Genomic DNA, 23,326 nt, shown 5'->3' on the forward strand with positions numbered 1-23,326 from the left:
AAAAGGAACTGTTGCAAGAGTACAACACATAAAATCAAGTTTTGCAACACTTTTATATGCTGGTGCTCAATGTACAAGAATCCAAATCTCATTGCTTGGCAACTGAGAATTTGCAACTCTTCATGTATTCGACATTTATAAGGTGAATAATATTTTATTAATTACCAACAATTAAACCAATGCTCCACATAATGGTGATAATTATGTTTATCAAGTGAGAAGAAAATATATATTGGATAAAACTGTTGGATTACAATAGTGGATATTACAGTAAGAACATCATCCCCATATGATGCATAATCTAAATATTTTCTTGACAGCCAAACATAAAATGAAAGCATTCATCAACATTCCTACAACTAAGCTCAAACTTTACCTAGGAACAACAACCAACAAGAACAACATCCCTACAACTTAACTAAAATTGAAGGCATCCATAATCATCATCATCATCATGAACTGGAACATCATCATCATCATTGCAGTATACTTGCCATGCACCCATATATTCATCCATATATCTTTTGAATCTACAAAGTAAATAAAAAATGAATGGTCAACACACAATGCATTAATATGGTGCACGTAGTGATAGAGGTAGGATATTAGACATCTAAAAGGTTGAAGGTCATGCAATCTTTGTTTTTATGCATTATCGACATGCACTGCCTAGAATTCATTTGTAACTTCAGCATCATCAAGTTTAAATATGGGATCACCAGTTAGTTTGCAATGTGTAGTCCTCCTGCTCTTCAGAGCCAATTATTTCTAACTTGCATCTATTTACTAGAATTGGTTGTAGATGGGAGAGTAGCCTATTATTTTAGGTAAATGATAAGCTTCCTCATTTGTGAGAACAAAGTGTGGTATCGAAATCATATTATGACACGTTGCAACTGCGTAAGATGTTCCATTGACAGTTTTGTGTGGGACACACATTTGTGTTGAAATTACGTATGGATAAATATCGGATCGCCAACGTTATTCCATAGTAGCATTTGATCTAAACAAAAAGCCTTTGATCTAAGAAAAATATGCTTATTAGCATTCTTGATTCCTTATGTTTTTTGCGGGCTTTCTCTCAACTCTGTTTTCAGGAGGGGGTCTTACTATTGGCACCCATTTAAATAAAGTATCTCTTGGATATCATTTGGCATGCATGTACGATTTTTTTTTTACTTTGCAACTAAATTTGGTACTAAAACATGGGGTAAGTCACTTGTCAATTTTAGGTCATCATCCAAGCTCTATTTGGTTGATTTTCATGATCTTGCTTACATTTTCTTATTATATAGATTAGACACCAATGATACCCTCTAAAACAATAATGTGTCTTTCCGTGCATGTTTTTGTAATAGGCACTGTGATTCAAAAAGTTTGTGTTTCTATAATCGAATGTGTAGTATTTTGATGGCAACATGCATGTTTACAGAAGTATCCTATGGTGCACAATCATGTTTGATGGCAAGAGGTATGTTGTTATCAGATTGTACATGTATCTTCTGATTGTCTTGGACAATCTATTTCAAAATAGGTTGACACGGTTAATGCACTATGTTGCCTTTATGACTAATTCTAACAACAATTAGGTTATATTGCTTCTGTCGGTCAGTGCAACTTACATATTGTAGTTATTTCAAGGTCAGGTGTTCCGTCCTTCATTGTTCTGCATTTTGTTCAATATATCACACCAACAATTTGGGTTGCTCCGGAAAAATACATATTTTCTTGACAAAGTTTTGGCTTACAAGGGCATGAGGTTATCGGTGTCACATAATGTATTTTTTTGTTTTAGTACTCGTGAAGTCATTTCTATAGCTTTTCATCCCGGTGGTTGAATAACTACAAGAAACAAGGCTATGTTCTTATTCGTAGATACGGTATGATTGGGATCATTGTGTATTATAGCAAGACTCACATTACTTATCTAATACTTGGACATTGAGTACACTTCTTTGACACCTTGAATCATCAGTTTTACTCATTTTTCTATCTCGCAAGATCTTCCTCACATGCTTACACCTTGATGAACTGTACACTAGGAACTTTAATATAAAAATGAATAGAATTCAAATCTCTTCTGGTTGCAATGGGTGGCTCATTTAACAAACTAACATGCACCCATTATATCTGGTGCATATGCACTTTTTCAGTAGGCTTGGAACCTAATAGAATGGAGTAAATATGTGATTTGAATATACGGGAAGAAAAATACACCTGTTTTTAAGAGATTAGTAAACCTTTTTTGCTGGTTGTTGTGAAGATGGCTGAAGGTACTCTCGTTGTTGTACTAGGCACATCTTATTATTCAACTTGGTATTTCTAGTTTCAGATTGCTAGATAACAAAACTAACTTGGAAAATTCCACATAGTTATCTAATGAATCTAACATGGAAAATGGTGTACCATGTCATATTATGAATGTAATCTTGGCTTCACGTCATTTTCTAACACCGACAACAATGTGTATTTTCTTTTTAGCGATTTTCTGCGATAGTTTCTTTATCTCTCATGTTGCTGACCAATCATCAACTTAAATGCCTTTTCAGTGAAGAATCTGGATAAAGAGTAAGCAGGAAGACATTTCAAGGGAGACAATGATAGTGTTGTAAGAATAAATTTATTGAACTAGAGCAATACGAAATTCTATTAAAATGAACAGTGTTGTAAAGATAAACTCAAACAAATTAGTCCAAACAATTAAAATGAATTTAAATACACAAGATGGAAATGCTGGATAACCAGTATCATCATTGATCTCAAATAATTCCAATTTTATTTTCCTATTGCACAAGACATACACAAGGAGTACAAGGATTACCCAAGGAGTACAATTCAGATAAATTCAATTCTTTTTTTCCTTTCTACAACTACTTCTTTTCTTCCTTTCCTTTTCCTATTGCATTTCTTCTAGAATGGCCCTGGTATCAGCAACTAGCTAACTGTCGCAATATACACTGATTATTTCTCTGCGGTCATTCTCAAGACGTTCCTTGTGTAAGTGGGGCAACTTATATTGGTTTCCTCCTTGATCTTTCATAACTTCAAACATAATTGCTTGCAATGTGATGAAGCTATTGGACAACTTGCGAGGATCATAATTCTCAAACTCCTCTTCCACACCCTGTATTAGTTCCTGGATGTTTGTAGGTGACCTACAATCGGTAAGAGACTGGAGAGAATTGTGGAAGCAGAGGTCCAAATAGTTCAAATCGGGGTTGTTTGGAGGTTGTTGCATCAACTGAATGTCGAGATCAGTTTCTTCCACAGCTTCTAGAAAAAGCTTCATCGTTGGAAAGGACGTGAGGCTTTGCATTATCTTGTTGGATGAATATTGTTGCTCCCTCATCATCGTCAGGCCATTTATCTTGAATTGCTAGTATAACCTTATTGATCAGATATTCTCTGCACACAGGTCTCATTACTTTCACTGGTTTCAGCACTCTCTTTCCCCTTGCTCTGTTGTGACTCGTTCACACTGCCTCATACTCTTCGATGAATGCCCAAATACCAATCTTCCCGTCGAATGTTAGCTCTCCATGATAATTGTATCGAGGTCTGGCCACAGTCGTTAGAAACATTACCTTCCCAATGTTGGTAATGTTTGTCACGGTGCGCTCAGGTGGAGGCTCTCCTGGAAGTACATAGTAGTTGTTCTTTAGTCTTGTCATGTCAAACCACTTTTCATCTATATGGACCATATTAGTCATTGGCTTGAATATAGCTTGGGAAGTTGAGATCCAATTGTCATCGAGCATGGACATACAAAACTTCAATCTCACAATCTTGTTCTCTGGTTTGAGGTAAGTCTTGACTGTGTTTGTGACGCAGTTGAGCTCATTTAACTCAAACCTCCGATGTAGGGTTGAGCGGGCCACACCAAGAGACCGTGCCAGAGATCGAATTGTCCTTCTTATATTCAATGGGATTGTTGAGGTCCTTGCAAGACCCAACTCTTTTCTCTTTCGACCAACTCTTCCTTTCTTCTTGTTGGAGACATCTACTTCTTCGTCCGCGGCAATCTGATTTTTGGCATCCGAACAGATTCTCTCAACAGTTCGTACATGTATGTTCAACAAGATTGAGACTAGCAGCTTGTTGTTTGGTTGAACAGATCCATCTCTGAGCTCGATTACTAGCAGAGCGAAGTAAACAACATGCCTCTCCTATTTGACAATTATTTTCTTTTCTGTTTACCTGGTACACCTTCTTGACCTTCTTCATCTTCTTGAAGTATCCAATTCATAACTTCATCCTCTTCCTCTTGAGGGATCCAATTCAAATTAATACCTTCATCCTCTTCCTCTTGAGGCATCATGTTCAAATCCATACCTCCATCCTCTCCCCCTTGATCCTCTTCCTCTTGAGGGATCCAATTCAAATTAATACCTTCATCCTCTTCCTCTTGAGGCATCATGTTCAAATCCATACCTCCATCCTCTCCCCCTTGATCCTCTTCCTCTTGAGGGATCCAATTCAAATTAATACCTTCATCCTTTTCCTCTTGAGGCATCATGTTCAAATCCATACCTCCATCCTCTCCCCCTTGAGCCTCTTCCTCTTGAGGGATCCAATTCAAATAAATACCTTCATCATCTTCCTTTTGAGGTATCATGTTCAAATCCATACTCCTGCTATCAGTGAAAAAAGATGAGTACACCATGGTACTGTAACAAGAATACACACACATGTAAAAACAATATGTAATCGAGCTACGACAGCCAAACAAGAAATGCTACCATGGAACCATTTCTCACTAGGTCTAGTAGAAACCTCTATCTGTATTCGCCTAAAATGGAAAACTTAATATCCATTTATATATATTAAGAGCAGGTTAATGCTTGCAATTCGTCTCTAAATATGATGTTTACACAAGCTGGTATTTACACAAGCTGATACATGTGTGCGCAGCTTGGTATAAATATGATATTTCAGAGTTGAGGGTAGGATGACTCTGTGCAGATATGATTTGCTCAGTTGCAGGCTGCAGCTACACAATATGGTGTTTGTTATACCTTGTAGTATTGTTGTACGCTGAGAGTTGTGTTGATCACATTGTCGCATCATATTTCGGAACATCGTCAGGAAACTAAGTACCATCTGATTGTCCTAGTAGTTACAAAGGGGCTTTCTATGTTAGGCCAAGAGCCAACACCTGAACCAGCCTATTGATATGTCTGATTTGTGCAACTGTAAGCGTTCCACAACATACACATGCTGAAATTTTCTTGTATCACGGGCAACAAGATTCTAGACAAATTATGTGTTTATTTTGACTACTTGCCCATGTATTTGGTCTCTCATCCTCGTCAGGTTTATCTAGGCAAAACCTTGAACCAGACTGTTCTGTTTCCAGTGCAAAACCTTGAACCAGACTGCTCTGTTTCTGATACTCCACAAAATTATTTTTGATACCACAACATTACAAGTATTCCACAAAATTATTTTCGATACCACAACATTACAAGTTTCTCAAGCAATGCAGTTTCTCAAACAACAACAGTTTCAGGTAGCAATAAACAACAAACAGTTTTGTCAGTACCTTCTTCAGGTGCAGACGGGCAGAGGAGTAGCAGTACCACGGACAGAGCTTCACCAGCGGCAGAGTAGATCGAGCAGAGGAGCAACAACTCTAGCAGAGGAGCAGCAGCAGCTTAGACAGATGACCAGCAACAATACGTGCAGAGGAGCTCCTCCGCTGCAGGGGAGAAGGAGCAGCACAGGTTCCAGCGAGGATGCGCGTGAGCTTGGGGAGGATGCACGGGAGCTCGAGGATGACACATGGGAGCCAGAGGACGAAGTGGCGGAAGGTTTCGATGCCGGCAGGAGCTCAAGCACGACGCCGGCAGGTAACTGCAGCGGGAAGAGATCCGGTGGCGCAGATCTGGGCTGTGGCGATGGAGGAGGTAATTGGCGGCGGCGGCGAACCAATTAGTTGGTAACGGCGGCAGAGCCCTTCCAGTTCGGCCCCGCCGGCCTCTGGCGATGCGCGGGCGAGGACGGACAAAGAAGACAGGGGCGGAGGTGCTTGTTTGAGACGATTTTGTAAATACGAGGTTTTTTTTGCAAAATTCCCAATGAACTACACGTTCGACATTAATTTCGGCACGGAGGGAGTACTATTCATATGGATCTTGTCTTCTTCTTTTTTAGGTCACAAATGGTTATCTTATTGGATGAATTTTTACAAGTGCGCATGACACATCATTACTAACATCTAGGAATTATTTCATATTTTTTAGAAATCAGGAGAAAATAAAAAGGAGGCTAAAGAATATGGGTTGCGCGGGCAACTAGTTGCACAAAATCAGTGTATCTCAGCAAGGCAACCATATTTTTGCTAAGGTTTCAGATTCGACTGACCTACGTCTAGCAGACTAGCACATGGGATATACAACAACCCCGATTGAGTCTTAATGAAGAAGGTGTCTAGGTCATACTCCAAATTCCGATCCAGGAAGGCGCTGAAGATGCACCAGCTTGGACAACCAAACCAGGAACTCTGCACACAGTGTAGCTCCGTTATCACGTGATAGTGTTCAAAGTTGGAGCATATGTTGGAAGAAATTGTGAACTTTTACCCCTGCCCAGCATAATCCTGCACTCTCTATGACGACTGGCCCGTAATAGGCAACCTCTAAGAATGAAAATACAGAAGAGGAATGATAGTGGATACCCGATGCCCAATATGTTGTTAATTAGATGAAGGCGGAGGTCATTGCTTTCGAAAGTGCAAATTTGTCAAGGCTATTGCTTCCTAAAGTGCAAATTTATCAAGATTATGCAACTTATGAATTGCCCAAATGCTATCTTAATGATGGAGGATATTCTGAAAATAGAGGTGGCAAAATGTCTGAAAGTATACATTCCTTTGTGGTTATTGTGGTTTGAAGGAAACCAGGCTAATCAGAGAGAAGGGATTGGGACTGCATATGAGATCATATACTCACTCCAACTGCATATGATGCAATCTCTGTCAGAAAAAAAGAGATGTGGTGCAATCAGCTTTGCAGTTGTGTAAGGTAGAAGCTTGCTCACGGATTTGTAATGTTTCTGCACATTGTTGAGCTACTTATAGTGTATGTATGGAGTCAAGAATCAATCAGATTTGTCTTGATCCCTTTCCAAGATATGTAAAAGAACTTGTCTGCTGGCGAGTCCAGCTCGTCTAGTTAACGTAATGCTTTGTGTTCCTTCCAAAAAAAAACAGAGCTCTCAGCTGTCAAAAATAGAAGTTCAACAGAGCTCTGAAACTAGCAGGTCGGGATCAGAGTCGGCTCGGTCCAGGAGCAACCCCAAGCCGTGGATGACGTCGTAAATCTCAGCTGATCTCGGATGGTATGTGTCTTGCACCAGGAACTTGTGCACCTCACCATCCAGCTTTATCCAACTGTAGGCAGACAGCTTCTGCACGTTCTTGCTCCTCATCAGGTCCCTGATCTCCCTCGCATCACCCCAGAGGCCGGCATCCGCGTAGATATTGGACAGGAGGACGTAGATTGAGGAGTTGTCAGGCTCCATTGCCAGGAGCTTCCTCGAGGCAAGCTTGGCGAGCTCGACATCGGCATGGGCTCTGCAGGAACTGAGCAGTGTGGTCCAGATCACCGCGTTTGGTTCGACTTCCATGTCACAGATGAACTTGTACGCCTCCCACAGTCCGCCGGATTTGCACAGGAGGTCCACTATGCATGCGCAGTGCTCCACTTGAGGGGAAACAAGGTGTTCTCTCTTCATCTCTTCGAAGAATGCCATACCTTGGTCTACCAGGCCAGCATGCGTACATGCTGCTAGCAGTGCAACGAAGGTGATCTCATTGGGCTGGACCCCGTTTTCCGCCATTTTTTCATACAAGCTGATTGCATCTTCGGCAAAGCCATTCATTGCTAGGCCTCTGATCATGGAGTTCCAAGTGATGACCCCTTTTTGTTCCATCCGGCTGAAGACACTCCGGGCTCTTCCAACATGCCCGCACCTGGTGTACATGTCGATTAGCGCAGATCCTAGGTAACTCGTAAGTGGTAGTCTCTGGTTCTCAGCATAGTTCCCAATCTGCTCAACTAATTCGTCGGAACCCAGCTGCGCACACGCGGATATCACGCCAACAAGCGTCACTTCATTTGGCCTGCAATCGGTTGCCTTCATCCTCTCAAACAGTTCTAGAGATTCTAGTGGCCTGCCATTCTGCGCATAACCTGCAATCATGGTGCTCCATGCCACGACATCTCTCTGCGACATCCGGTCAAACTCCCGACGTGCATCGTCGATGGCCCGGCACTTTACATACATTTCCATCAAAGCTGTGTGCACTATCACGTTCTGCAAGTCGTCCTCACCGATCAGATCCCTTACACGCTTGCCAGTATCAAGATCTCCAGACTTGGCGCATATTGAAAATACCGACGTGATGGTGATAGCGTTTGGTCTTGCACCCTCACTCAGCATCCGATCAAACAACGTCAATGCTTCCCGGAATTCCCCACCATGAGCATAACAGGCGATCATTGAATTCCACGAAGCGGACGTCCTCCTCTCCATACCGTCAAATAGCCTCCTGGCCTTATCCACATCACCAGCCTTTGAATATCCGGTGATCAAACAGTTTATAGGTATCGGGTCCTTCACCGGCATCTCGTCAAAGACGCTGACGGCAGACTCCATGTCTCCGTTCTTGGCATAGAAATCCACCAGGGCTGTCAGCACAAAGACGTCCCCAAGCAGCCCACGGACAAGAGCATGGCAGTGCACCTGCCTGCCCTGGCAGGACGACGCGGTGAGCGCGCACGACTTGAAAACAAGCGGGACGCAGCCGGACGGGACGTAGGCGCCCTTGCGATGCATCGACGAGAAGGTTTGGAGGAGATCATGGTGGGAGGAGGCCCTGGAGAGCGAGGAGAGGAAGGTGCTGCAGAGCGCCGGGGCCGGGCGCGGCACCGCGTCGAACAGGTTGCGTGCGGCGCGGGAGGTGGTGGCGTCTGAGAAGATGGCGTGGAACGGTCGGGTCTTGAGGAGGCGGGCCTCCATGGCTGGCGGCGGGCGGGGCTCGGCGGGAGGTTTGGGTGGGCGGCGGCGGCGGCGGCGGTCAGCGTGGGTGTTTGACGCCTCGACGGGATGCGGCGGCAAGGCATGTCGTGCTGTGGAAAGGTGAGGCTCGGCTAACTTGTTCAGTCATATGGCAGCGCAAAGTGCACTTGTGGTCGCGGCGACCTCCGGCGGTCGCGCCATCGGCGTCGCTGATTTGGGTTCGGGAAAGCATCGGCGAGGCGCTGGCCGTGCGTGTGCACAAGGGACTGCTAGGCGCCTCTCATCATCAGGGATCCGTGCAGAGTAGCGACACACAAGGAAAAGGGATCATCTGTGTTTCTTTTAGACCGGCACAATTCCGGTGAGTTGCTAAGGAGCCATAAAAAAGGGACTGCTAGGCACAATTCCGGTGAGTTGCTAAGGAGCCATAAAAAAAAGATTCATTAATTCTCGAAACACTGATCGGGTTGCAAAAATAACGGCCGCGTTACACAAACAACGATTGTGTTGTACAACCTTTTTCTCTTTTCCAATGACATCCGTCTTGCGAGTCAGTTGGTCTGTTGATGGAGTTGTCATAGCGTTTTTTTCTGATGACATAGCGTTTTTTTTCCAGCAACAATACTCTTTTTGCGGTATTTCCATAGCAAGATCTCTGTTGCAAAACTTTTCTTTAAATTTTCTACAACAAGACAAATGTTGCACAACTTTTTATTTTCTATTTTTTTACAACAGAACTCTTGTTGTAAAATTGTAATAGTATTTTCGTCGCATCTAATTTTTTAACCCATGCTGTAAAAATTATGACATCTTCAACCGCTCGCTCACTTGTGCAGGTCGTCGTTCATTGCCACCGTTCTGCAACAACATTGTTGGTCCGGAGATAGATCAGAGACGTAAGTGGCTCGGTAGGCCATGGGTCGAGTGATGCCCCGCAGTAGATCAGTCGGATGAACAGAATCTTTTTTCCATAAAAAAATAAGAAGTTATGATTGGTTTAGAGCATCTATAGCCCAAACTTGTAAAAACCGGCCTTTCAAACGCCCACCAGATGCGTCTGCGTATACTCATCGGTCAAGCCTCGGATTTATCTTTTCATAATCGGACATCTCAAATATAATATCTTAAATCCATACAAACTCATGTAATTATTACAATGATGCATTATACAGATCACTCGGCTACTCCACCACTACAAACATGCCATCGGACTACCAAATTTTGGCACATTTGGGTATGGTGAATATCATCCACGGCTGCCCTTCCCCTTTCAAGAGCCCTTGTCGTCTTTCTCGCGGAATTACCGGTCAAAGATGCACTACGGGTCGAGTCGTATCTACTCATCGTTAACGTTGTCCCCGTTGTTGCTGACCTCCTTCTTCACCTTCGGTGGCAGTCCGACCATTTCACGGGCCGCCTAATTTTGTTCTAGGGCGAGGGTGCGTGTGTTCCTTCGCTGTTGTTTCCTCAAAATGCGGGTGTGGATGGCTTCCTCCTCTTCGCCCGCTCGCGCCGCGGCATCAGCCGCCTTCGTTGCCGCCATTTCCTTCGTGATACGGGCCTCGACGGTCTTTATCCTCTCCTTCCCACGCAGGCATGCCGTTTCTCGTGGGACTCACAGTCTGGACCGGTGATGGGAAATGAGAGATTTTCCGGCAATCGGGACCGCGATGATCCAACACCGATGGACCCGAGCGCCCCGTTGAGCCGGCGATATGGAGTCATGCCGGACATATCCTGCCATAGGTCGGGAGATGTCCTCGGGGGAGTGGCGGAGTGCAATGCGGACCAACATTTCCTCCTCCAACCCGCAGGGGATGACACCCCAGTTGATAGATCCAGACTGGTCGAAGTCAGATTTGTTGACCTCCATGCTGGAGAAGGCTAGAGATCGCCGTAGGTGAGGTTGGGTGACGTATGGGAGTGAAAGTGGGTGAAGTGAAGTGACCAGGGTTTGGTTCGGCGAACGAATGGGGACGAATATATGTAGGGTAAGGCCAGCACGTGGCAGGCCGACGTGACTGGCATGCCCGGGTGCCCCCATACACGCCTCATATTTAGGTTGGAGATGAGGGGTCTCGGTTAGCCCAGGCGTTTGAGGTCCGTTTGAGGCGCCTGCTTGGGTCAAAATTCCGTGACTGGACGGCCTGATCAGACGTTTGAGACGGGTTTGAGGGGTCTGGTTGTAGATGTTCTTAGGACATCTTGAGTGAATCCACAAATTTGTTCCTGTATTCATCCACGAAAAGGTAAAGATCAATTTCTGAACACGCATATGGGAGGCGACCAGCCAACCGTAGACGCACGTATTCAAAACATCTGGCTAAATGAACCTACTAAATCACTAAGCAAGGCTATTAAGGCACCATCATAGCGAAACCTAACCTTTCGTCAAATTTAAGATGCCATGTAAAGACGGAAGCCAATCTCCCGTCAAATGATATGAGCACCTTCCACCAAATATAAGCATGCCAGGCAACGGTAACCTGCTTCGGCCAAATGATATGAGTACCTTCGGCCAACCTATTGGCTAATTTATTTAATAAAAATGTAATTAGCACCTTCCGTCAAATGAAATACACTATTCCGTACTAACTTTCCCCAAAATGCTAGCTATCCATTACAACAACGCGGTTCAAACATATGCGAAAGGTTTGAGGGTCGGCATTGATGATGCACTTATGAGATCGTCAAAAGGTGATAGTGTTTTGTGGATGTTGCATGGATCTGTTGGAATTATGCCCTAGAGGCAATGATAAATATAGTTATTATTATAATTCTTGTATCAAGATAATCGTTTATTATCCATGCTATAATTGTATTGAATGAAGACTCATTTACATGTGTGGAAACATATACCAAACACTGTCCCTAGCAAGCCTCTAGTTGGCTAGCCAGTTGATCAAAGATAGTCAGTGTCTTCTGATTATGAACAAGGTGTTGTTGCTTGATAACTGGATCACGTCATTAGGAGAATCACGTGATGGACAAGACCCAAACTAATAGACGTAGCATGTTGATCGTGTCATTTTGTTGCTACTGTTTCTCTGCGTGTCAAGTATTTGTTCCTATGACCATGAGATCATATAACTCACTAACACCGGAGGAATACTTTGTGTGTATCAAACGTCGCAACGTAACTGGGTGACTATAAAGATGCTCTACAAGTATCTCCGAAGGTGTTCGTTGAGTTAGTATGGATCAAGAGTGGGATTTGTCACTCCGTGTGACGGAGAGGTATCTCGGGGCCCGCTCGGTAATACAACATCACACACAAGCCTTGCAAGCAATGTAACTTAGTATAAATTGCGGGATCTTGTATTACGGAACGAGGAAATAGACTTGCCGGTAAACGAGATTGAAATAGGTATGAGGATACTGACGATCGAATCTTAGGCAAGTAACATACCGAAGGACAAAGGGAATGACATACGGGATTATATGAATCCTTGGCACTGAGGTTCAAACGATAAGATCTTCGTAGAATATGTAGGATCCTATATGGGCATCCAGGTCCCGCTATTGGATATTGACCGAGGAGTCTCTCGGGTCATGTCTACATAGTTCTCGAACCCGCAGGGTCTGCACACTTAAGGTTCGACGTTGTTTTGTGCGTATTTGAGTTATATGGTTGGTTACCGAATGTTGTTCGGAGTCCCGGATGAGATCACGGACGTCACGAGGGTTTCCGGAATGGTCCGGAAATGAAGATTGATATATAGGATGACCTCATTTGATTACCGGAAGGTTTTCAGAGTTACCGGGAATGTACCGGGAATGATGAATGGGTTCCGGGAGTTCACCGGGGGGGCAACCCACCCCGGGGAAGCCCATAGGACTTGAGGGTGGCACACCAGCCCTTAGTGGGCTGGTGGGACAGCCCAAAAGGGCCCTATGCGCATTGGAAGAAAAATCAAAGAGAAAAGAAAAAAAAGGAAGAGGTGGGAAAGGAAAGAAGGACTCCACCCACCAAACGAAGTAGGACTCGGTTTGGGGGGAGTCCTTCCCCCCTTTGGCTCGGCCGACCCCCTTGGGGCTCCTTGAGCCCCAAGGCAAGGTCCCCCCTCTCCCACCTATATATACGGAGGTTTTAGGGCTGATTTGAGACGACTTTTCCACGGCAGCCCGACCACATACCTCCACGGTTTTTCTTCTAGATCGCGTTTCTGCGGAGCTCGGGCGGAGCCCTGCTGAGACAAGGTCATCACCAACCTCCGGAGCGTCGTCACGCTGCCGGAGAACTCTTCTACCTCTCCGTCTCTCTTGCTGGATCAAGAAGGCCGAGATCATCGTCGAGCTGTACGTGTGCTGAACGCGGAGGTGCCGTCCGTTCGGCACTAGATCGTGGGACTGATCGCGGGATAGTTCGCGGGGCGGATCGAGGGACGTGAGGACGTTCCACTACATCAACCGCGTTCACTAACGCTTCTGCTGTACGGTCTACAAGGGTACGTAGATCACTCATCCCCTCTCGTAGATGGACATCACCATGATAGGTCTTCGTGCGCGTAGGAAATTTTTTGTTTCCCATGCGACGTTCTCCAATAGGATCATGGTTCAACTAAGAGAGAAAATGTAATAAAATATCATGTTGCGGTCGCTAAAGAGTTTGGAGTGGTCATAATGGGCAATTTGCAAGATTTATAATGATATTACATTTTGAACTTTAAAATGTATGAGAATGGGAATGGGTAAGTTGAATGCACAAGATTAAACGGATTATGTAGGAGGACAACATCTATCATCATGTTGAAATTGCAACTCATTTGCCCTCTTCTATTATGCCATAGAATTGAACTAATTGGTTGATTGACGTTCAACATCAGCCCCCTAGCGTCAGCCCGCGCGCGACCGAGGGGGAACCCTAGTCTCTGCCGACGGCGGCGGGGATTCTCCCGTCCCTCATTCATCGGCCTCAACACGGGTCTTGGCGGCGGGTTGGGGTGCATTGCTGGCAGGCGGGCGTGCAACACGGCGGCGTGCTGATGCCGTAAAGTGGCGGTGGGTGTCCGCCCCATGTTGGACGTCCTGATGGCGGGGCACTCACAATGGCTGAATGCGTCGTGTGTGGCTTGGGGCACTCGGATCTGGCCCTTGCGAGGTACGGGCCACGGGCAGCCCTCTTGTGCCGATCGGATGGTGGGGGTGGCGGCGTGATACGTCTCCAACATATTTACAATTTTTGATTGTTCCACGCTATAATATTGTCATTCTACGATACTTTTTAGGTGTTTATATACCAATTAATATTATTTTTGGGCACTAACCTATTAACCCAATTGAGGGAGTCCGAGACTAAGGGGTCCTCGAATGGTCGGCCCATATCCTACAGGCCAACCTAATGGGCCTTGTTGTTGAAGACCGGATTGCATGACGACCTCGTGTCCGGGAAGGAAAGCTCCAAAGACCACTGTGTCATCCAAGTTAAGTAGGCTAGATCGGCGCATCTGTCCCCGACTGGAGGTCGGTTATGTCTAACCCTAGGAACCCCTAGCGTCTATATAAACTAGAGGGTTTCATCCGTATAGGCAACTTGACTCATCTAGGGTTTTAGCTCATACGATCTCGAGGTAGATAAACTCTCTAATTCCCATCCACATCAATATAATCAAGAAGGGCGTAGGGTTTTACCTCCTTAAGAGGGCCCGAACCTGGGTAAACATTTTCTCCTTCGTCCCCTGTAACCCATCGATCCAAGGTCCACAACTCGGGAGCCCCTACCCGAGATCCGCCGGTTTTGACATCGACACCAGTGCCGAGTGCCAATTTATGTTTTCTACATGTTTTTAGCTTTTCATGTTTACAGTACCAAACAAACTCCAATTGTCATGAAACTTTTTGACGTTTTTTCTGGACCAAAATAAGACCTTGAAGCTTTGGGAGGAGACCGGAGGCTGCACGAGGGAAGGAGCACACAACAAGGCGCGCCCATGGGGGTGGTCACGCGTTGATGTGTGTTGCCCCCCTCGGGTGGCCCCCGACGTCCCTCTCCATCCTATAAATTCTAAAATATCCAAAAAAAACTAAGGAACCTCCCGAAACACTATTTCCACCGCTGCAAGTCTCTGTTCCGTCGTATGCCCATCTGGAACCCTTTTTCGGTGCCCTATCGAAGGGGGGTCAATCACGGAGGGCCACTACATCAACCTTGTTGCTCCCATGGTGATGCGTGGGTAGTTCACCTCCGATCTACGAGTTTGTAGTTAGTACTAGATGGCTCTCTCTCTCTCTCTCTCTCTCTCTCTCTATATATATATATATATATATATATATATATATATATCTTGATCTTCAATATGATCATCGCATCTTTGCTTTGATCTATCCGATTTAATTCTTTTGTGCGGTGCGTTTTCTGGTATCCGATGAATTGTTGGTTTATGTTTCGATTATTCATGATAAAATATTTTAGTCGTCTCTGAATTCTATATTTGATTCTTATTTGCATGACTATTGTAGCTTCGTAAATCTCTCTGATCTATTGAAATAGTTTGGTCAACTAGATTGATATTTCTTCAGTGGGAGGTATGCGTTGTAGTGGGTTCAATTTAGCGGTGCTCTATATCCCAGTGATATAGTAGGGGACAATACATGTCTTTGTATTGCTGCCACGAAGGATAAAACAATGGGGCTAATTGATATTTATTGAGTTCTCTTTGTTTATATCATGTCATTGTTCTCCAAGCATTACTCTGTTTTACTTAATACTCTAGATGCATTTTGGATAGCGATCGATGGGTGGAGTAATAGTAATAGGTGCAAGAAGGAGTAAGCCTATTTTATTATGGACATGATGCCCATATACACATGATCATTGCCATGAATATCACATAATTATGCGTTTTTCTATCAATTGCCCAACACTTTTTTTGTTTACCCATTGTATGCTTACTACATGAGAGATGCCACTAGGGAAAACTATGCCCCTCGGGTCTATTCACTTATATATTTACAAGCATTACAATTACATCGTTGGCTTCATTTTATTTTTATTTATTTTGCAATTATCAATTATCATCTACACACTTTACTTGCTTGCAAATAACGAGTTCAAGGGGATAGACAACCCTCTTGCCCGCATTGGGTGCAAGTGTTTGCTTCTTTGTGTGCAGTCGCTGAAGACGGGGGTTGCGTGTTAATCCTGGTGGTTCGATAACATTGGTTTTCAATGAAAGAAATACTTATCTATATTCTGTTGCATCACCCATTCCTCTTCACGGAAACCTAATGCAGATCACAAGTATCAGGAAGGATTTCTCGCGCTGTTGTCGGGGAGTATCATCAACCTACTATCAAGTACCTTAACAAAAATTATCATTCACTTGTTCTTCTTTTTATTTGCTGATATATTTTTCTTTCTTTATAAAAACAAAAATACAAAAATATGTATCTTTGCTAGTTGCTTGTTTACTTTTTGTTTGCTAGTTTACTTATCCTCCTTGTTACTCTGCTTGCTCAATCACCATGTCTCAAGACACTACTAAGTTGTGTGACTTTTTAAATACTAATAACAATCATTTTATTTGTACTCCTATACCACCCGCCACTAGTGTGGAGTCTTATGATATAAATGTGGCATTGCTGAATCTTGTGGTGAAAGAACAAATTTTGGGAAGTCCTAATGAGGATCCCACTCCTCATCTTAATACCTTTGTTGAACTATGTGATATACAAAAGAAAAATGACATGTATAATGACATTGTGTAATTAAAATTATTTCCTTTTTATTTACGAGATAAAGCTAAATCTAGTTTCTCATCTTTACCACATAATATTATTGGAACATGGTATAAGTGTAAAGATACTTCTATTACCAAGTATTTTCCTACTTTTAAGATCATCTCCCTTATAAATCAAATTATGAATTTTAAACAACATGACGAAGAACATGTTGCACAAGCTTGGGAGAGGATGAACTTAATGATTATAAATTGCCCTACTCATGCTTTAAACTTGTGGATGGTTATTCAAAATTTCTATGTTGGGCTAAACTTTGTGTCTAGAAATCTTCTAGATTGTGCTGCAGGTGGTACCTTTATGGAGGTGACATAGAAGATGCCACTAAACTTCTGGACAACATCATGGCAAACTACTCTCAATGGCATACCAAAAGAGCTCCAACTAGCAAGAAGGTAAACTTTGTTGAGGAAATCGCTACTTTGAGTGAAAAAGTTGATGCTCTCATGAATATGGTTGCTAGTAAAAATGCTCATGTTGATCCTAATGACATGCCCTTGTCTACTTTGATTTATAAAAATGATAATTCCATTTATGTGAATTTTATCTCAAAAAATAATTTTAATAACAATGCATATAGAGGTAATTTCAATGCTAGGCCATATCCGAGTAACTCCTCTAATAGTTATGGCAACTCTTATGGAAATTCTTATGGAAATCCTTCTACCAATAATAATAAGTTATCATCTGATCTTGGTAACACCATTAAAGAATTCATTAGTTCTAAAAAAAATTCAATACTACGGTAGAAGAAAAGTTGCATAAAATTGATCATTTAGCTAGGAACATGGATATGATTGCTCTTGATGTGGAAACTCTTAAAAACAAAAAAATTCCACAAAATCATGACTTTGATGATACTATTAAATCTATCCAAATGTCTATCAATGAAAGTAAGGAGAGGACCGCCAAGTTGAAAGCTAAGCAAGAATTTCTAGAAAAAGCTCTTCTACTTGGTTTTTTATGTAATCATGATGAAGATCTTAAAATGCTTGGTACTTCTCCAATTGAATCTTTGATTGGTAATATAAAAGTAAATGATAAATGGACTGGAGATGAGTCAACTTTATCTAGAAGGCATCCCAATTGCTTGGAGGGTGATGATTATAGTGATAAAACTAAAAAGTGGGTTTGGAGAGGTTAAAACTTTAACTAGTGATGTACCCACTATCTTGGATCACAAGGATTTTAATTATGATAATTTTTATTTAGTATAATGTATTTCCTTGACGCAATCCATCATTAGCTCACCCAATGCTTATGAACAAAAAAAAGCTTTTACCCAACATATAGTAGAAGCTATGGTAAAAGCCTATGATGAAACTTGAGTTAGAAGTGTCTATTCCTAGAAAGTTGCATGATGAGTGGGAACCTACTCTTCAAATTAAAATCAAAGAATATCAATGCAATGCCTTGTGTGACCTAGGTGCTAGTGTTTCAACTATACCTAAATCTTTATGTGATGTACGTGGTCTCAAGGATACTCATGAGTGTTCCCTTAATCTACATCTTGCGGACTCTACTATCAAGAAACCTTTGGGAAGAATAAATGGTGTTCTCATAGTTGCTAATAGAAATTATGTGCATGTAGATTTTATAGTTCTTGATATTGAATGCAACCCATCTTGTCCAATAATACTTGGGAGACCTTTTCTATGAACTATAGGTGCAATTATTGATATGGAAGAGGGAAACATAAGGTTCAAATTCCCATTAAATAAAGGGATGGAACACTTCCCTAGAAATAGAATTAAACCACCTTATGAATCTATAACGATGGCTACTTATGGATGGAGTGTCAAAGATGACAACACTTGAATCATATGCATTATGCCTAGCGAGGGGCGTAAAACAATAGTGCTAGTTGGGAGGCAACCCAATAGTTATCTTAAATTTTGTTTTTACTTTCTATTTGTGTGTGATAACATGATTGTTGTCTCTGTAATGATTGTGTTTTTATGTTTAAATTAATGTTTGTGAAAAATAAAGCCTTTTGGGATTATTTGAATGATAAGTAGAATTGATATGGTGCAAAAACAGAAACTTTAGCATACACTACAGAATTTCTCTGATTTTGCTTGAATGTATTTTTGATATAAATGTTTTGTACATTATTGTTATATAAATTCCTCAGGTTGTCCTACTTTTATATTTTTTGGAGTTATAGAAGTATGGTACTTAATTATACCATTACAAACTGTTCTCTTTTAGACAGATTTTGTTTTTGCTTGCATAGTTTGCTTGTTTTGATGATGTCTTGGGTTGTATCGGTGTATAAGTCATGGAGAAGTTAGAATATAGTACCTTATGCAATAATAAAATATGAATGAATTTATAACAGTACCTAACGGATCTCATGAAGTTTCTGTTGAGTTTTGTGTGCTGAAGTTTTCAAGTTTTGGGTGCTATCACGATGGATGATGAAATAAGGAGAGGCAAGAGCCTAATATTGGGATGCCTAAGGCTCCCCAGGGTAATATTCTAGGAAGACTCAAGCGTCTAAGCTTGGGATGCCCCGAAAGGCATCCCGTCTTTCGTCTCAATCCATCGGTATGTCATTTGAAGCTATATTTGTACTCATCATATGATATGAGTTTTGCTTGGAGCGTTGTTTGCTTTATATTGATTTTATTTTAATTTTCCACAATCATTGTCCGCTGAATACACCCACTTGATAGATACACAATATCACCATTATTTTTTAGAAACTTAGAATACTCTTTTTGCTTCAGTTATATCTTTTGAGCTTAGTAGTTGCTCTAGTACTTCACTTATATCTTTTAGAGCACTGTGCCGTATAAATTTTAAATAAATAATTGCACTCTCATTATTCACTTATAATTGTCTAATATTTAATAAATAGTGACGGTAATTTCCATGGGTTATAAGACTAGTCTAAAAATAATAGGTATTCAATGAGTACATAATCAAAACCTTCATGTAGCACATAAAAGAGAAACTTTGAGTTAATAATATTAATTTGGTAACATGAAAGGGCACGAGTGCGTGATTATTGGTTAATAAAATTATCATAAATTAGAGGGTGTTAGGTCGCTCTTCATCTAAATATCTTTATGGCATGGCGATAATGTGTGAGCATTCTTATTCCTCGTTGAAATCCTAGTGTTGTTCAGGCCGGGGGCGCGCGATGCTTAACTCGTACCAATCTCCTTCCTAGGGACATGCGAGTAGCACTTTGCTTCAAGAAAGCTAATAAAATATTGCAATAAGTATATGAGTACTTTATGACTACTGTTAATCCATGGATATATGCACTCACTACTAGGAAAAACCATATACATGGAAGCTTAGCAGTAGCGTGCCTTTGGAATGGGCGCTACTGCTAAGTTACAGTAGCGTGCCTTTGGCACAGGTGCTACAGCTACACCATTAGCAGCAGCGCGCCTATGCCTGCACGCGCTACGGCTATGCGAACCAGGCAGGAGTTATCGGGCTTATTGGAATAACATCGCGGGTTGTTGTAAGCGCGTTACTTATAAAATAGTTAGCAGTAGCGCGGGTCAAAGACCCGTCGATGCAACTAAGATTGTACTGTACCACATGGTGGGCCCCGAGTAGCAGTAGCGGAGCTCGCAAACACGCGCTACTGCTAATATAAAAGCAGTAGCACATTTCGCCAACCGGCGCTACTGCTAAGGCGCAACAGCCACCTTTTCCCTCCCTTTCCCCCTCCCTTCTGCTATATCCCTTCATGTTTCCCTCCCCCTCCTCTCTGCCTGACTTTGCTTCTTCCTCACTAGTTCTTCTCCTCCCATTACTCTCTTTCTTCAACCTCTTTTTATCTCTCTTTAATGCTCCTAGCTACTACATCACCTCCATTAATGCAACCCATTTCTCTTTTCCCCCACTTTTCCTCCATGGAAAAGTAAAAGACACAACGAGGGGCTCAGTTATTCAACAACAGGAAGGGAAAGAAGCTCACTCAAAAACGAAAACATCGATGCTGAGAAAATAACATTTATATTTGTACCTATTTTGTATACGCACTTGACCGCGTTATCGGTCAAATGATGTAATATATACTACATGATTTATATACATTGTATTCACCACCTTTCTTCCCACCACATGCACATGGTTACGACTCGGTCGTCTTTCGAAAAAGAAAGTAAAAAATAAAAAAGGAAAAGGAAAAAAGGAAAAATGAAAATAAAAATAAAAAAGGAGAAAGGAAAAAAGGTAATGAAAATAACAATGGGAAGATAAAAAAATAGAGTAGCAGTAGTGTGGTCCCACGGGAAAACTTGCTAGTGCTACTCACAATAGCAATAGCACGTTTTGCTAAAATGCGCTACTCCTAACTTAATTGTAGTGTGTGTTGACAAACAACACTACTGCTATTGTTAGTATAATCTAACCGCCCTATCCTATCCTCTCCACCTCTCTCTCTCTCTGTCTCTCCCTGTCCCTCTCCCGAGCACTGCTGTTGTAGATGGAGCGCCGCCCCTGCCTCATCGTCTCCCCCACTCGAACCCGCGGCCCCCTACCTTGTCGCCGGCCCCACACGTGCCCCCTGCCTCGTCCTCGTCGTCACCTTTGCCTACCCCTCGATGTCATCGTTGACTCTACTTCGTCCTTGTTGTTGACAATGCCTACTTCTAGACGCATGTCTCCTCGTCGTCGCCTTTGCATCCTCGTCAACACAGTCGTCTCCCCTACCCCCCATCTGTAAGTCCCACGCATCGCCTCTATCAAACTCTCTAACACCTTGTTAATTATAGGATCTTTACAGGGTTGGTCGTTTTAGAAATAGGAATTTTTGTGTATGAATTCTAGTACTATTCATAGTGATTTAGGGATAAGCAATATGCTTTTTTTCTAATAATCAAATTGGGACAGAAAATTACCTAGGAATTTAGGGTTTTGGTAATTAGGGATTTAGGGTTTCGATATTATCACTTTTCTAGGGTTCATAATGTACCTAGGAATCAAATTAGGAAAGTGTAAAACAACCTAGTACTAAAATTTGGAGTGTGAACCCCGGGATCAAATGCAAACAAATGTCCTAGAATTCAAATTTGTAGAGTATGAACCCTAGGATAAAATTCAAAAAAATGTCCTATAATGCTCTAGGGTATATGAACCCTATATGAATTTGACAAGTGTTGAATTTAGGGTTGATGATGGATGATGATGTGCTAGTGCTCTAGGGTATATGAACCCTGTATGAAATTTGACAAGTGTTGAATTTATTATCAAATTTGACAAGTGTTGAGTTTAGTTTCAAATATTGTGAAGAAAAAGGGCTTCTTGCACTACACTAGCTAGCTTGCATTTTTCTTCAAGTTCTATTTTTCTCTTCCTGTTATATGCATATTTGAAGTGGACATGTGATATTTGGAAATCATGTTTATGTGCATAGGATTTTTATGAGACTATTTGTATGTGTATGGTATACTTAGATTTGTATGTGTATGATTAGATTTTATGAGACTATTGTATAAAACATGTTCAAATACAAAAAGGAAATGGGCAGCAGAAGAAAAAAATCAGAAACTAATGACAGTAGCGCGGGTTATGTTTTAGAAGCAGCGAGTTCTTATGAGTAGCGCTCCTCAAATTGACACGTAGTAGCTATTAGCACCAGCGTGGTTCCATAAACCATGCTAGTGCTATCTACACATACCAGTATCACGGGTCAACCTGCGCTACTGCTAAAAGTTAGTTGTAGCGAGCTAGCAGTAGCGCGGCACCCTGATACGTCTATGATAACTCACAAGTATAGGGGATCGCAACAATTTTCGAGGGTAGAGTATTCAACCCAATTTTATTGATTCGACTCAAGGGGAAGCCAAAGAATATTCTCAAGTATTAGCAGTTGAGTTGTCAATTCAACCACACCTGAAAGATTTAGTATCTGCAACAAAGTATCAGTAGTAAAGTAGGGTGATAGCAATAGTAGCAACAATAACCAGTAGCAGCAGAGTAACAGCATTAGCAGCATAGTAACGTAGCAAGGACCAGTAGTAAAAGACTCGTAGGCATTGGATCGCTGATCGATGATTATGCCGGATGCTATTCATCATGCAACAGTTATAACACGGAGAGATATGTAACTAGCTCCAGTTCGTCAATCTAATGTAGGCATGTAATCCGTACGTAGTCATACATGCTTAGGGAAAAGAACTTGCATGACATCTATTGTCCATTCCTCCCATCGCAGCGGGGTCCTAATGAAAACTACGGGATATTAAGGTTCTCCTTTTAATAAAGAACGGGACCAATGCATTAACACTTGGTGAATACATGAACTCCTCATACTATGGTCATCTCCGGGAGTGGTTCCGGCTATTGTCACTCCGGGGTTACCGTGTCATAACACATAGTAGGTGACTACAACTTGCAAGATAGGATCAAGAACACACATATATTGGCGACAACATAATATGTTCAGATCTGAAATCATGACACTCGGGCTCTAGTGACAAGCATTAAGCATGGCAAAGTAGTAGCAACATGAATCTCAGAACATAGTGGACACTAGGGATCATTCCCTGTCAAAACTAACTCGATTACATGATAGATCTCATCCAACCCATCACCGTCC

General features: G+C 42.2%; 1 protein-coding gene across 1 annotated transcript; it reads right to left on the bottom strand.

The window, feature by feature from the left end:
* Positions 1–7,013: 7,013 nt before the first annotated feature.
* Positions 7,014–9,422, bottom strand: LOC123440175 (pentatricopeptide repeat-containing protein At1g08070, chloroplastic-like). Its single transcript, XM_045116748.1, has one exon. The coding sequence runs from the start codon at positions 9,019–9,021 to the stop codon at positions 7,237–7,239; it is 1,785 nt and encodes a 594-aa protein (XP_044972683.1). The 5' UTR covers positions 9,022–9,422; the 3' UTR covers positions 7,014–7,236.
* Between the last annotated feature and the right edge of the window lie 13,904 nt (positions 9,423–23,326).

The sequence above is a fragment of the Hordeum vulgare genome, chromosome 3H (assembly GCF_904849725.1).
Source record: "Hordeum vulgare subsp. vulgare chromosome 3H, MorexV3_pseudomolecules_assembly, whole genome shotgun sequence".
In the NCBI taxonomy this organism is placed as follows: domain Eukaryota; kingdom Viridiplantae; phylum Streptophyta; class Magnoliopsida; order Poales; family Poaceae; genus Hordeum; species Hordeum vulgare.